This window comes from Sinocyclocheilus rhinocerous, unplaced genomic scaffold (assembly GCF_001515625.1).
Source record: "Sinocyclocheilus rhinocerous isolate Xijiao unplaced genomic scaffold, SAMN03320098_v1.1 scaffold200, whole genome shotgun sequence".
Lineage (NCBI taxonomy): Eukaryota > Metazoa > Chordata > Actinopteri > Cypriniformes > Cyprinidae > Sinocyclocheilus > Sinocyclocheilus rhinocerous.
In genome coordinates this window covers 2,372,567-2,385,207 of record NW_015641014.1, presented here as the reverse complement: position 1 = coordinate 2,385,207, position 12,641 = coordinate 2,372,567, and the positions used below count along the sequence as shown (strand labels likewise).

Here is a 12,641-nt window from a genome sequence, read left to right as displayed (position 1 = left end):
AAAAATTTCGTGACATGACATTACCTGTATTCACCAAATGATTTGCCTAATAATAAAATTTCGCCCAATAATAACAAACATTCCTGAACGGTAAAAGTACCGTTTTTACGTCATTCATTCTATTACGTCATGGTGCCTTATGGAAAAGAATTGGTATTACTCCATGCTAACAGCTGGGTATTGTTTATCAGTTGGCTTGACATGGATCAGACTAGCAGGGTGCGAGGAAGTCAAAAGAAATAAAACTATGAAGGCTATTCGTTCTACATAAGGATTCACACAATTCAACAGCGTTCTCAAATGTTTCTGTAAACGGTAAAGTTGAAATCGTGTTCGCTGGAGAACATAACCATAGCAACAGTTCGCGCTGGAAGGCGGTTTAGGATCAGCAAAGCTGCAAAACGCATGACTTTATTGTGGATTATTCACAAAACACACACACACTTTTTTTTTTTTACTTTTAATGATAATTAAAATGCTTTTAAGGTAGTTGACGGTTATCTGGAATTCCAGAATTTTGGGTCGCGCGAGATCTGAAACGAAATACCCGAAAAATTATTACAATTAATTTTAGCCTTTCTGAAGGTCAATGAATAATTCGCACACTGCTTCTTCTTAGTAGACAAATGTATTATTCGGTTACACTTTATTTTAAAGCTGCAGTCCGTAAATTTTGCCTCTTTGTCGCCATCTCTGTTTGAACACCTGGAATTGCAGCTGTGTGCGGAATTATCTAGCTTGCGTGGGTTGTGAGTCGGCACGGCTCCAGCGCGAAAGAGTATCTGTGCCAGTCAGTAACCACACTGGTGTGGATATTTACTGTACTTCGCAATCACAGATTCTAGCCTACGTCTTGGAATATGACCCAAATAAAAATTTTCACCATATATTGTCATCTGAACAAGTAAGTAACAAGTCTGCCACATTTGTTCTGACCAACTGAGGAAAAAAGCATTACCATAAATCTCGCTACCAATGGTGATTAAATCTAAAGATCGGTTACCTCATATCACATCAAACCGTTCAAATTATTATTATTGTTATACTTTATTCTCACTAGCAGGATCCGCACATGTGATAGCCTAGTGGCGGGGACAACTTCTTTATGTTTACAGACGTGACGTAATGACGCGGCAGCATGCTCGAATTTCCCGCGAAAACCTACCTGTACCACTCAGATTAGAAAACATTATTGTAAGCTAACCGTTGTGAATCGGGCTAAAGTAAGGCGATAGTTTTGAACACTGACTCGTTATGTACTTGCTCAAATATTGATTTCGGATCATTTTTAACCAAAAAAAGTTACGGACTGCAGTTTTAAAGTGTCCTTGTTACAATATAATTATACATTTAAGTAGGCTACTGAGTAATATTAATTAATTACATGCACTTACTATATGTGACCCTGGACCATAAAACCAGTCATAAGTAGCATGGGTATATTTGTAGCAATAGCCAACAATACATTGTATGGGTCAAAATGATTAATTTTTCTTTTATCCCCAAAATCATTTGGATATTAATTAAAGATCATGTTCCATGAAGATATTTTGTAAATTTCCTACCGTAAATATATCAAAACTTAATTTTTGATTAGTAATATGCATTGCCAAGGTGTTGATCTAGCTGGTGAACCGGTAGTTAGTGAAGCTGGTTGACCGAGGTTAGTGTTGCTAGCGTTGCTAGTTATAAAGAGGTCTAGTGGGGACAACAGCTATGATGGTCTTTTCAGTAGAGATGGGTCTTGTTTTTATATTTATGTGTAATCACAAAATGTGACAATTTTTCAGAGTAATAAAATGATGTTCAAGCCATTCAGTTCGAATATACCCATGTTATGGCATGTTTGATTTTCAAAAAACCACACAGCCTTGTTTTAAAACAACTGTGCTTCTAATGTCATGGTTTTTACTGTGCGGTCCGGATACAACATAACATGTCAGATGGTGAAGTCAGGGCACCAAGTGATCTGATGAAACTAGATACCGAGAGAATAATGGCACTATAATCTGTAAGCGCCTGGGCAAAGACAGCTTTCTGCCTTTTTGAGCAGAAAATGCATTGTGACAAACACTGCCTTTCCAGGAATCATCCATCCCTATGGCTATGGAGGAGAAACGACTGTGAGATTATTCTGTGTGGATGTGATTTTTGTGAGTGTGTATGTATGAAAATATAATCTTTCCTTCTGTTGTATGGTAACCTGCTGTCTGAATACCATTGTAATTTAGTCAGCCAATTTCACCTTGTAATATTTGTATGGATTTATAGTGTGCAGGTCATATGAACTCGGTCTTAAAAATTCCTCTTGCATCTTTCTGGCAGAACATTAATGTTCTTTTTTTATTGTAATGCGCTATATAAACCACATATATGCAATAAAATGCATATTTACACCATGGTTTAAATTAAACAGCTAATAATGAGTGTAGATGATAATACTTATGTAAATGGCTCATCCAAATACTGTTGCACAGATCTTTTTGGTGCAATGTCTATAACTGAAAACTGAGAGGGTGGGGGAGTAGAAACAAACAGTCCAGAGACATTAAACGTTTGGCGGGTCTGAAGTTTCAGCCTTGGTCAGCAATGCCCCCCTCTGGTGCACAGACATATTTCTTTTAGGACTGCAGGCATAACAGTGCCAACCCTATAATAGGATGATTTTTAACCTTTAAAACACCCACACAAAGATGTTGATACTGAAGCAGATGGTATGTACTTTTTTTGAAAACAATGCAACATTGTGTAAGTTGCAGAAGGCTTGGATATTTTTACCTTTTAATGTTTTGTAAGTGTCCATGTTTGTTAGTATATGATTGTTTCCATATGCACATTGATTAATTACCGATAATACAATTTATGTAAACTCATAGTAAAGGAATAGTTCGTCAAAAAATGAAAATTTGCTGCAATTTTTACTCACCCTCAGGCCATCCAAATAGATGAGTTTGTTTCTTCATTGGAACAGATTTGGAGAAATTTAGCATTACATCACTTGCTCACAAATGGATCCTCTGCAGTGAATGGGTGCCGTCAGAATGAGAGTCCAAACAGCTGATAAAAACATCACAATAATCCACAAGTAATCCATAAGACTCCAGTCCATCTGTTAACATCTTGTGAAATGAAACGCTGCATGTTTGTAAGAAACAAATCCTTTAATGAGGCATTTTAACATTAAACCATCATAATAACACTTCCTCCAGTGAAAAAATTAATCCGTTATCCACTGACATTATTTGTTTAGAACTGTTTTGGACTGTTGTCGCTTGCAAACTGTTTAATCTGTGCATTTTTCTCTCCTGATTCAGACGAAACATCTTTTTCACTGGAAAAAGCAATATTATGGATAGATGACTCTTTTTAAGTTTGAAGTTAAAAACATCTCAATGATGAATTTGTTTCAAACAAATAGCTTTTCACTTCACAAGATATTAATGGATGGATTGGAGTATTGTGGATTATTGTGATGTTTTTATCAGCTGTTTGGACTCTCATTCTGACGGCACCCATTCACTGCAGAGGATTCATTGCTGAGCAAGTGATGCAATGCTAAATTTCTCTAAATTTATGACTAGAAAAAAACGCATCTACATCTTGGGCGCGCTGAAGGGGAGTAAATATTTAGCAATTTTCTTAAAAAATAAACAATGCCTCATGTCATAAAGGACAACGCATTTGACTTTGGATATTTTCATTGTTAAAAATGACATGTATATGCCTTAGTCAATTGAGATAATATTAATTTCTCTTCACATTCTGACTTAGTAGACCCTTGAGTAAGGAGCTCATGCAGTGATGTTTTAAACCATGTGGATTGTTTTTCATGGTTTGAACAGTGCACTTTGCTAACTTATAATATTAAAGCTTAATTATACACAACCAAAAGCTTACATTTAAAAAAAGGTTTGTTCTACTGTATGTATAGATATTGCATAGAATAAAAGCCATGCTGTATACTATGCATACATAAAAAGCAATCAGCCATGTAGACTTAGAGACAGATATGGTACATAAGTATAAAATGAAGTCACAGGTTTGCAAGAATATTTGAAGAGATAAGTGCATCAGTATGAAGAACATTCAGATAACTATAGATATTTCAAGTGATTTCATACATCAATGTACAATACATGTACAAATTAAACATGGCAGGACATTTCGCAAAGCCCTTAATTGATTGATAGAATCATATGCCACCTTACCAAATGGTATACAGTAATATGATAATCTGTACAAAAACTGTCATACCAGAATCATGGTGGCATATTTGCGATAAGTTAAAGGCTTGCTTGAACAGAAGTCATTCATAAATACACACACACAAACAAAAAAAGCCTGCATCAAACAGTAATTATCATGCATGCAATTATTATTTTTGTACTTTTGCCTGACATGGAAAAAGTTGACTTGAATAAAAGAGATTCTAAAGAAAAAGCAACACAATCATGCAAGAAAATGTTCAGAATCAGGTTCCGTTCTGTTCACTCGTCCTCCTCACACCAGATTTATAAGGCATGCCTCGGGTGCTTATTTCTTCCGGTCTTCCATTTAACTCCTCCACCTTTGATTTGATTACCAATGCGCTGAACCGTTCATGAGTAACGTTCATGTGGTCATGATGTGAATGTCTTAATCTGTAAACAGCAAACAGCAGTGACAAAAGTGGGTTAACAATGTGACTTTTGCCGTTTCACAGGAGTAACTGATTGAGAAATGTGCTAAGTTTATACAAATTTGCATCGCTTCCTGTATCTAGTTCTTTGAAATTCATTACACATATTTCTGGAATACTTGATTCTGACTGGGTCAACTGCGGCATTCTGCGAACAGATATTTCCTAATATTCATCCAATATTGTCCATGGCAACTTTTTGTATCAGTCAGCTTATCGGCCAGGTTCACAAAGAACTTGTTTTTGCCTTTAAAAAATGTGAGATGCAGGGCAGTCTCGAGATCCCTTTTTAAAAGTGAAACTTATTTTATCTTGATCGGAGTGCTCTGTTTAAAACTCGTGTAACCTGCCGCTACTTTCATGCGTCTCCAATCATCGTAAACAGTCATCTTGCCTTTCAGTTATCACCTGTAGTGAACCTTTTCTTTTTTTATTATTGTAATGTTGTTGAAGTGTTTGTGTTGTTGTGCTGCGCATGTTTTGTACATTGTAATGGACTTTTTTTGTTCCCTAGTGGAAGCTTTAAGATAATATTAAGATTATAAAATCACATATTTATTTATCTAGTGAGCAGCCATGTAATAAACAAGATAATGTACTCTCATTATCATAAACATACGTGTTTAACAGTTAAAATGCATAAGTCAAAAATGAAAATATAAAACAAAAGATGATATTCTGTTCCAAAACATTTACACACTTTCTGGTAATTTATACATTTTTTAAGTGTGGCTTAGTGTCTAAATTTCTGTAAGCACTGTTTCTTGTTGTATGTTCAACTGATATGAATATTCTCAGTCTAACTGAATACTCACCTTGTAATGATGAAATCAATTTGTATTTCTCTGACGTAGGTTTTTATCTTTGTGGTTGTTGGTGGAATTAGTTTTCCTTGAAGGTGAGATCATAAAAATGAGTCAGTGTGAGTGTCACAATCCAAAATCCAAATCCAGCATTTTACACTCGTCTATATTTATAATTACATTCTCTTCATTCACTGTTTCTTTATACTCCATACATTCTGTATAAATCACACATCCGCTGGCTTCAGTTATCTAGGACAGTTGCATCATATTAAGTCTTATTTAAAATGTAAATCTGATACTTACATTGGCCCAGCTGGTTCGTCATCTTAAGAAGAATGGGAAGCAAAACAACGACAATTTTAGTTGGGGGCTGTAATGGTTCCAGCTGGCACAATATTCACATTATTGAACGAATGCCGTAAACTGATTGCATTAAGTAGCTAAAAACAACTCAATGCCATATTGTCTTTCAATATTTAAGATATTGTTGTGCAGTAGAATAACACAGAACAAAGACTTCGCTCCATCAGCTTTGGTGTGAGTAATTAAAAGGCTTGCAGTTTATAACAGAACAAGAACAGAGAAGAAATACAAACATGCAGCCCAGAAAAACGACATAGCTATGCGTCCTATGTTAAATATCACATGACTTTTATATATAATATTGCAAATACATTATGTATAACTATACAAATACATGTACATACATTTTCAGCCTTTTAAAAAAAATACAAACTGAAAGGGGAAAAGAAATAAAAGGTAAAATCTCATGCTCATGCCAACATGATTGCATCTGAACAGACTCCAGGTGAAGAAGATGTACAGAAATGAAGGTAATTTGAAGGTTAAACAGCAACAAAACAGACAGCATTCCAGTAATTAAGGCAAAATAAAATCCCATTTCAGCCTAAATCACACAAGACTTATATACACACTAAAGTAGCCTAACAGGAGACCAGTGAATATGGGCAATACTGTTAGGTTCAATCAAGCTGCATGCAGGTCTTTCACTTACCACAGTGTTTTAGGTTGTGCCATTCAGAGAGAAAGAAACGTGTTAACGTTGATAATTCTTAATGGCTTAATTTTATTAACCACTAAGAGTGTAATTTAACGGTAAAATAATGGTGCGGTTCTCAAGTAGGCTAACTATAAACGCCTGCACTAAATGTGTAGATTAACCAAACGAAGCTAAACCTGAATTTATACACCCAACATTGTATTTTTACATATACTTCAGCACACATCCACGAACAATGTACAATACTGAACACATTTTAATCAAACAAAACGCATAAATTCGTTGTTTTCTATTTATGACGATGAAATCAATTCCGAGGAAAAGCACTAGGTGGCGATGCTGGACAGACAACATCCCATTTAACGTCACTATAGCTCAAGACGTTAACCGTTTGTTAAACCAGTTCTTGAGGAAATATCGATTGGCAATGATTAAATGTAAGAAATAGCACACATAATTGAATCCCAAAGCGAACATTATTGCTTTAAATAGTCTTTCAACATAAAGAGTTCGTTTTATATATAGTGAGGGGGGCTAAAGTGAATTTACTGGCATGCAGGAATACATTGTACAAGACTAACAGGGTCTCGTTTTCCCTCGCAATGCATTGTGGGTGAGCTGTAAGTAGCGTGGGACTACACCTTCACACGCATCAATAATTCACTGCCCGCTACCTACCCATTCACGCAGAGTCACATTTCTCTCGAATATCAGATTACAGTCCAGATGACCTAACGCAGGTGTCCTACAGGAAAAGAGCGATGAGTGTGTGTGTTTGGTCTAGATGGCCTCAGACTGAATTATTAAGTAAGAGACCAGGTCAGGATCAGATAACAGAGTGTACGGTTTTCCAACAAACGAGTCAAAGTTCTCGTGATGCAGTGGGAGATGTATAGGACAATTATCTTAGGCCTAATATAATATTACATGCACTACTGTTCAAAAGTTGGGGATTGTTAGGATGTTTGAAATGTTTTTATAGAGTCACTTATGCTCACTAAGACAGTGTTTAATCAAACAATACAATAAAAACTGCAATATTGTGAAATATTATTGTGAATATATTTAAAAACGTAATTTATTCCTGTGACAACAAAGCTACATTTTCAGCAGCCATTACTCTATGTTTTGGTGCTTAAGAAACATTTATTATTGTTATTATTATCAATGTGGAAAACAATTGTGCTGATTTATATTTTTTCCAATATTCAGGATTATTTGATGAATAGAAAGTTCAATGGTATACTACTTATTTCAAAGAGAATTCTTTTGTCACATTATGTCTGTCACTTTTCATCAAGTTAATGCATCTTTGCTCAATAAAAGTATTTCTTTCGAGAAAAAAAATCTTACTGACTTTTGAACAGTAGTCTATGTATATCTTCAGTGGCATCCTTTTTTTTAATACAAATAATACAGAAATGGAATGTTTCTTAGTCAGTATCAATTTAAAGTGAAATTCCTATAGTAAGAAAATGAGTTGTAGACACTTTTGATGGCCCTCTAAATAAATAACACTCATTTTCAATTTTTAGAATATTGTGTATTGTTCCATCATGTTATTTATTATTATTATATATATTTTTAAATAAACATTAGCTAACATTAAATTGTATTGTATATACACTGTACAGCAGCCCCAATATCTATTCTGGATTAGATATAAAAAATAAAAACAATCCTCAGAACTAATTTTCTGAGCCATTTTTGTGGATAGAAAATTTTCAAATACTTTGTCTTAATTTTGAAAAAAAAAAAAAAAAAAACTTTATTTGACATTTTGTTGCCTTAAGAGTTTATCTTAACTGCCCAAATTATTTGGACAGTTAAGACCCACACTTTATGTAGCCTAATAACATTTTTAATAAAAATATATTTTAATAATTTTTGGGCCCACTGGTAACATTGTGATATATATATATATAATAATTAATAACATTGTGTATTAATTGGCATTAGGCAAACTGTGCTTAGGACAGTCATGCTTCTTGGACTGGCAAGGAGTCCCCATAATGCTTTTCACAAAAAAAAAAAAAAAAAAAATTCTCTTAATTAAATCTCTTCCGATACCAATCTCTTCTCTAAGTTTGTAAAATAAATATCAGCCTAACATCAATAGTCTATATTGAAACTGTAACCCACCCTTTTAAACTCACCGTCAGGAACATCATCAGGCTTCTTGCGCTTCTCGTAGATGACGATGATCAGCACCAGGATGATGATCTCGGCGAGGACCCCCAGCAGGGGCCACAGGGGGGCCAGGCGGCTCCTGACACGCAGAACTGATGGCATGGAGTTGGAGCCGATGATGTTGGTGGCGTTGCACTCGTACTCCCCGGGGTCGGAGGTTATGTCTAGGTTGATGATGGACAGCTCGGTGTAGCCATCCTTGCTGCTGATGAAGAAGCGGCCAGAGGAGTTGTCAATATCCTGGGTGATTGATGGAGTGGGAGGAAAACCGGTGACAGACAAGGAGAGGTGAAAGACAGGGGAAGAAAAGCCACTGATTATACGCTTAAATAGTATTTCTCATTAAAAAATATGAACTTTTTATTAAATGATAAATGCTTGAAGGTAGCTCAAGTAACAGAAACGACAAGGGATAATTAAAGACCTTTTTGCGTAACTGTAAATAATTTTTTGTTTTAGAAAGTAAATGTAAGAATAAATTTGATATTGTCATTAATATTTCAAGATGAACACTTACTGGACTTAAGTAACTTAGGTTTACTTGATTATCCATACATACTGTACATTTGTAGAAAAATCATGTTAAAATGTAAGGTATTATTGAGATACAAATTAACAACTGATATTTATATGATATTTTAGTCTGTTAATAGTGTTAAAATCTCATTGATTACATTACAAGGCATCAGAATTACATCTTACCTTTTGGCCATATAAATAGCAGCACCAAAATTGCATATTTTTTGCTTCGTTTGGGAAATCTGAGGTGTTTTTTTTCATTTTCAAGTATGAGCACTCACTATATCGTACTATATGAGCCATAAAAGCCTGATGTGTCAAATATGATACTCAAAAAAAGCTTTTAAAACTTTTAAAAAACATTTTTATCTAAAGGTTCATTAAACTTCATAAAAAAATGGATTTTAGAACTTTTACTTCATATGCTTTATGATATGCTATATTTTCATTTTAAAACGACCAAACAGAAGATTGAAGATTCACTCATGTGTCAAAATGACCATACCATACTGACGCCGTTATCAAGTTTGCGCCAGCTCCACATGGGATAAGGATAACCCACGGATTTGCAGTAGACGACAGCTTTTTCACCCTCATTCTTATTCTCGCTGCGCTTGTGCCCCGTGATGTCTGGTGCAGCTACGAGAGGAGAGCAGAAGGACAGTGAGACCTTCACTATCAGAACAGATTTCATTGCGTAAACCTTAAGCAGCCTGATCTTCAATCACTACATGGACGTTTTTTCATGTGTCATTTGCAATGTCATGTTTGTGTGGTAAATATAGCTTAAAAATAGCGGCGGATCAGGAAATATTAAGAAAATATACCATGATCGCCCCAACGCATGGGAATAAACCAAGAACTTAAGTCCACAGCGATTTGATGTGCTGTCACACAAGCTGATTTGGATGAAATTGCTAAGAGCAGTGAAAACAATGACGTTTTCTCCTTCACATATATTTATTTGGTTGACCTTTTTCCCCCAAAGAGATTTACAGTGCATTCAAGTTCAAATTTATCCCATGAATTACTCAGGATTCAAAGCTGTGGCTTTTCTGAAATTGGTGAAATGAGTGTGAAGTGCTGGTTCAAGATCTCATTTAATTTAATGTTATTTAAACAGACCAAAAAAGCATACTAATAAGCCTAGGGATGCACCAATATTATTGTTATATTATTATTATTACTGTGGCTGGTGTAACGAATCATCCACTGAAGGCAAGCGTAGTGAAGACCCATGTGCAGTTTATTCACAAACGTGATCCAAAATCCAAACAGAGACTTGACTTGAACAGACTTGACTTGGCACAAAACAAACTAGACTCACCAACAGCAGGTTACATAATCAATACACGACAAGAACTATGGGAACATGATGGCTACTTATATCAGACAATGAGGGTCACATGACAAGAACAAACCAATGGGAAACAAGACACATGACTAGGACTACCAATCAGAACATGACACATACACAAGGCAGAGATACATGAGGGAAGGGAAGCATGACACTAACAGCAGGAAACAATTACAAAATAAAAGACATGGAAAACATGAAACAAAACCCAAACACCACATTACAGCTGGTAACCAATAAATGGTATATCTATACACTATTTTTGTAAATAAAGTGCACAAATAAAAATCAGTCATTTTTAATATTTCACATTATAACAGTATGTCAAATTGATATTCATTTAAGTGAGTGTTTTTAAAGATTAACTTTCTGTGAGTGTTAGACAACAGCAAAATTGATCTAAATGTAAATACGGAGAAAATAAGTAACACTTAAATATCCTATATTGACCACTATCTATTCAGAATTATCTGACAAATTATTGATTACTGATGAAGTATTGATATATTGTGAATCCCTAAATTAGACTCTTTTATAATAAAATAAAATGTTATTTGATATTGAGACAATATTTTAAAAGCATGGGGTCATTAAGATTTTTGTTTAATACTTATTTAGGAAGGACACACTAATTGGATAAAAAGTGACAGTAAAGACATTTATAATGTTTAGAATGGTTTCTATTTTAAATAAATGCTTGTCTATTCATCAAATAATCCTTAGAAAAGATCACTTTTTAGAAAAATATAAAGCAGCTCAGCTGTTTTCAACATTGATAATAATATGATAATAATAATAATACCAAATCATCATATTAGTATAATTTCTTTAAACTGAAAATTAAAAAAGAAATGGTTATTTGAAATTGTAATATTATTTATTTCACAATAATACTGTTTTTAAACAAATAAATGTAGCCTTGGTGAGCATAAGGTACTTCTTCAAAGTCAAAAACATTAACAAATTTTACTGACCCTAAACCTTGATAATATAATATACTTGCTGTTGTCACTGACATATTAAATCTAATATGGTAATATCTCAAAGGACTATATGTATATACTATGTAAAATATATACACTGAATATATGGGGCCATAATGAGATGATTCACAGTTAAATCTCTAAGGCTTAGTCAGTGAAACCAATAGAGTATAATGAAGCATTAGCATCAAAAGAAGGCATATTATTCATGATATGCCAAATACCCCCACAAATACGCAAAACATCCACATGTAAATCATCCCCACTTTTTGTGATTCAAGATTCACTCAAGAAATAATGAATCATGACAGGAGACTTTTAAAAGGTTAATTCAGTCTAAATGACACCAAATACCTCAGTTAAGAGCTGGGAAAAGCGAGAGAAAAAGAGACAGATTCACATCCCCACCCCCTCAGACATGCAGGCCACCATCTGGTGCTTGTGAGCCAACCGCAGGATAACCAGAAAGAGGTGACCAGGACACGCTTAAACCGCATGGCACTTTACCAGCTGATGATCTCTAATACACAAACCAAACAGCCTGGGAGCTTTAAAGGCCATTATTAAACACATGATCACAAGGAGATCTGGACTGCCTGACATTTTAATATACACCCATTGATTGTCAGTACAAACAAAACAAAAATGTATATGCATAATATATTGAGACGTATAATTCAGGATTCAGAAATATATATTTAAGTCAAAGGTTTGATGAAAACTTTTTATTAAAAATGTAAAATACAAATATTCTTTAAAAAAGGTACTACTAGTACTGTACTGTTGTTTCATGATCACGGATATATACATTTTAAATGGAATATATTACACACACACACACACACATATGTGACCCTGGACCACAAAACCAGTCATAATGGTCAACAGCTGAATAAATAAGCTTTCCATTGATGTATGGTTTGTTAGGATAGGACAATATTTGGCTGAGATACAACTAGGCCTATTTGAAAATCAAGAATCTGAGGGTGCAAAAAAATCAAAATAATGAGAAAATCGCCTTTAAAGTTGTCCAAATGAAGTTCTTATATTACTAATCAAAAATTAAGTTTTAATATATTTACAGTAG

General features: G+C 34.4%; 1 protein-coding gene across 4 annotated transcripts in view; it reads right to left on the bottom strand.

The window, feature by feature from the left end:
* Positions 1 to 4,099: 4,099 nt before the first annotated feature.
* The window catches only part of nptna (neuroplastin a), a 16,306-nt gene continuing 7,764 nt past the window's right edge, over positions 4,100 to 12,641 (bottom strand). For 2 of the 4 annotated variants that reach the window (XM_016569813.1, XM_016569816.1), the window contains 5 exons: positions 9,720 to 9,853; positions 8,662 to 8,935; positions 5,788 to 5,809; positions 5,494 to 5,569; positions 4,100 to 4,640 (listed from right to left, as the gene is read on the bottom strand). In XM_016569813.1, the coding sequence (XP_016425299.1) occupies positions 5,509 to 5,569; positions 5,788 to 5,809; positions 8,662 to 8,935; positions 9,720 to 9,853 (491 nt within the window). In that variant the 3' untranslated portion in view covers positions 4,100 to 4,640; positions 5,494 to 5,508. Of the gene's footprint in view, positions 4,641 to 5,493; positions 5,570 to 5,787; positions 5,810 to 8,647; positions 8,936 to 9,719; positions 9,854 to 12,641 lie in introns of those variants that run through there. The other 2 variants (XM_016569814.1, XM_016569815.1) reach the window with 2 other exon arrangements.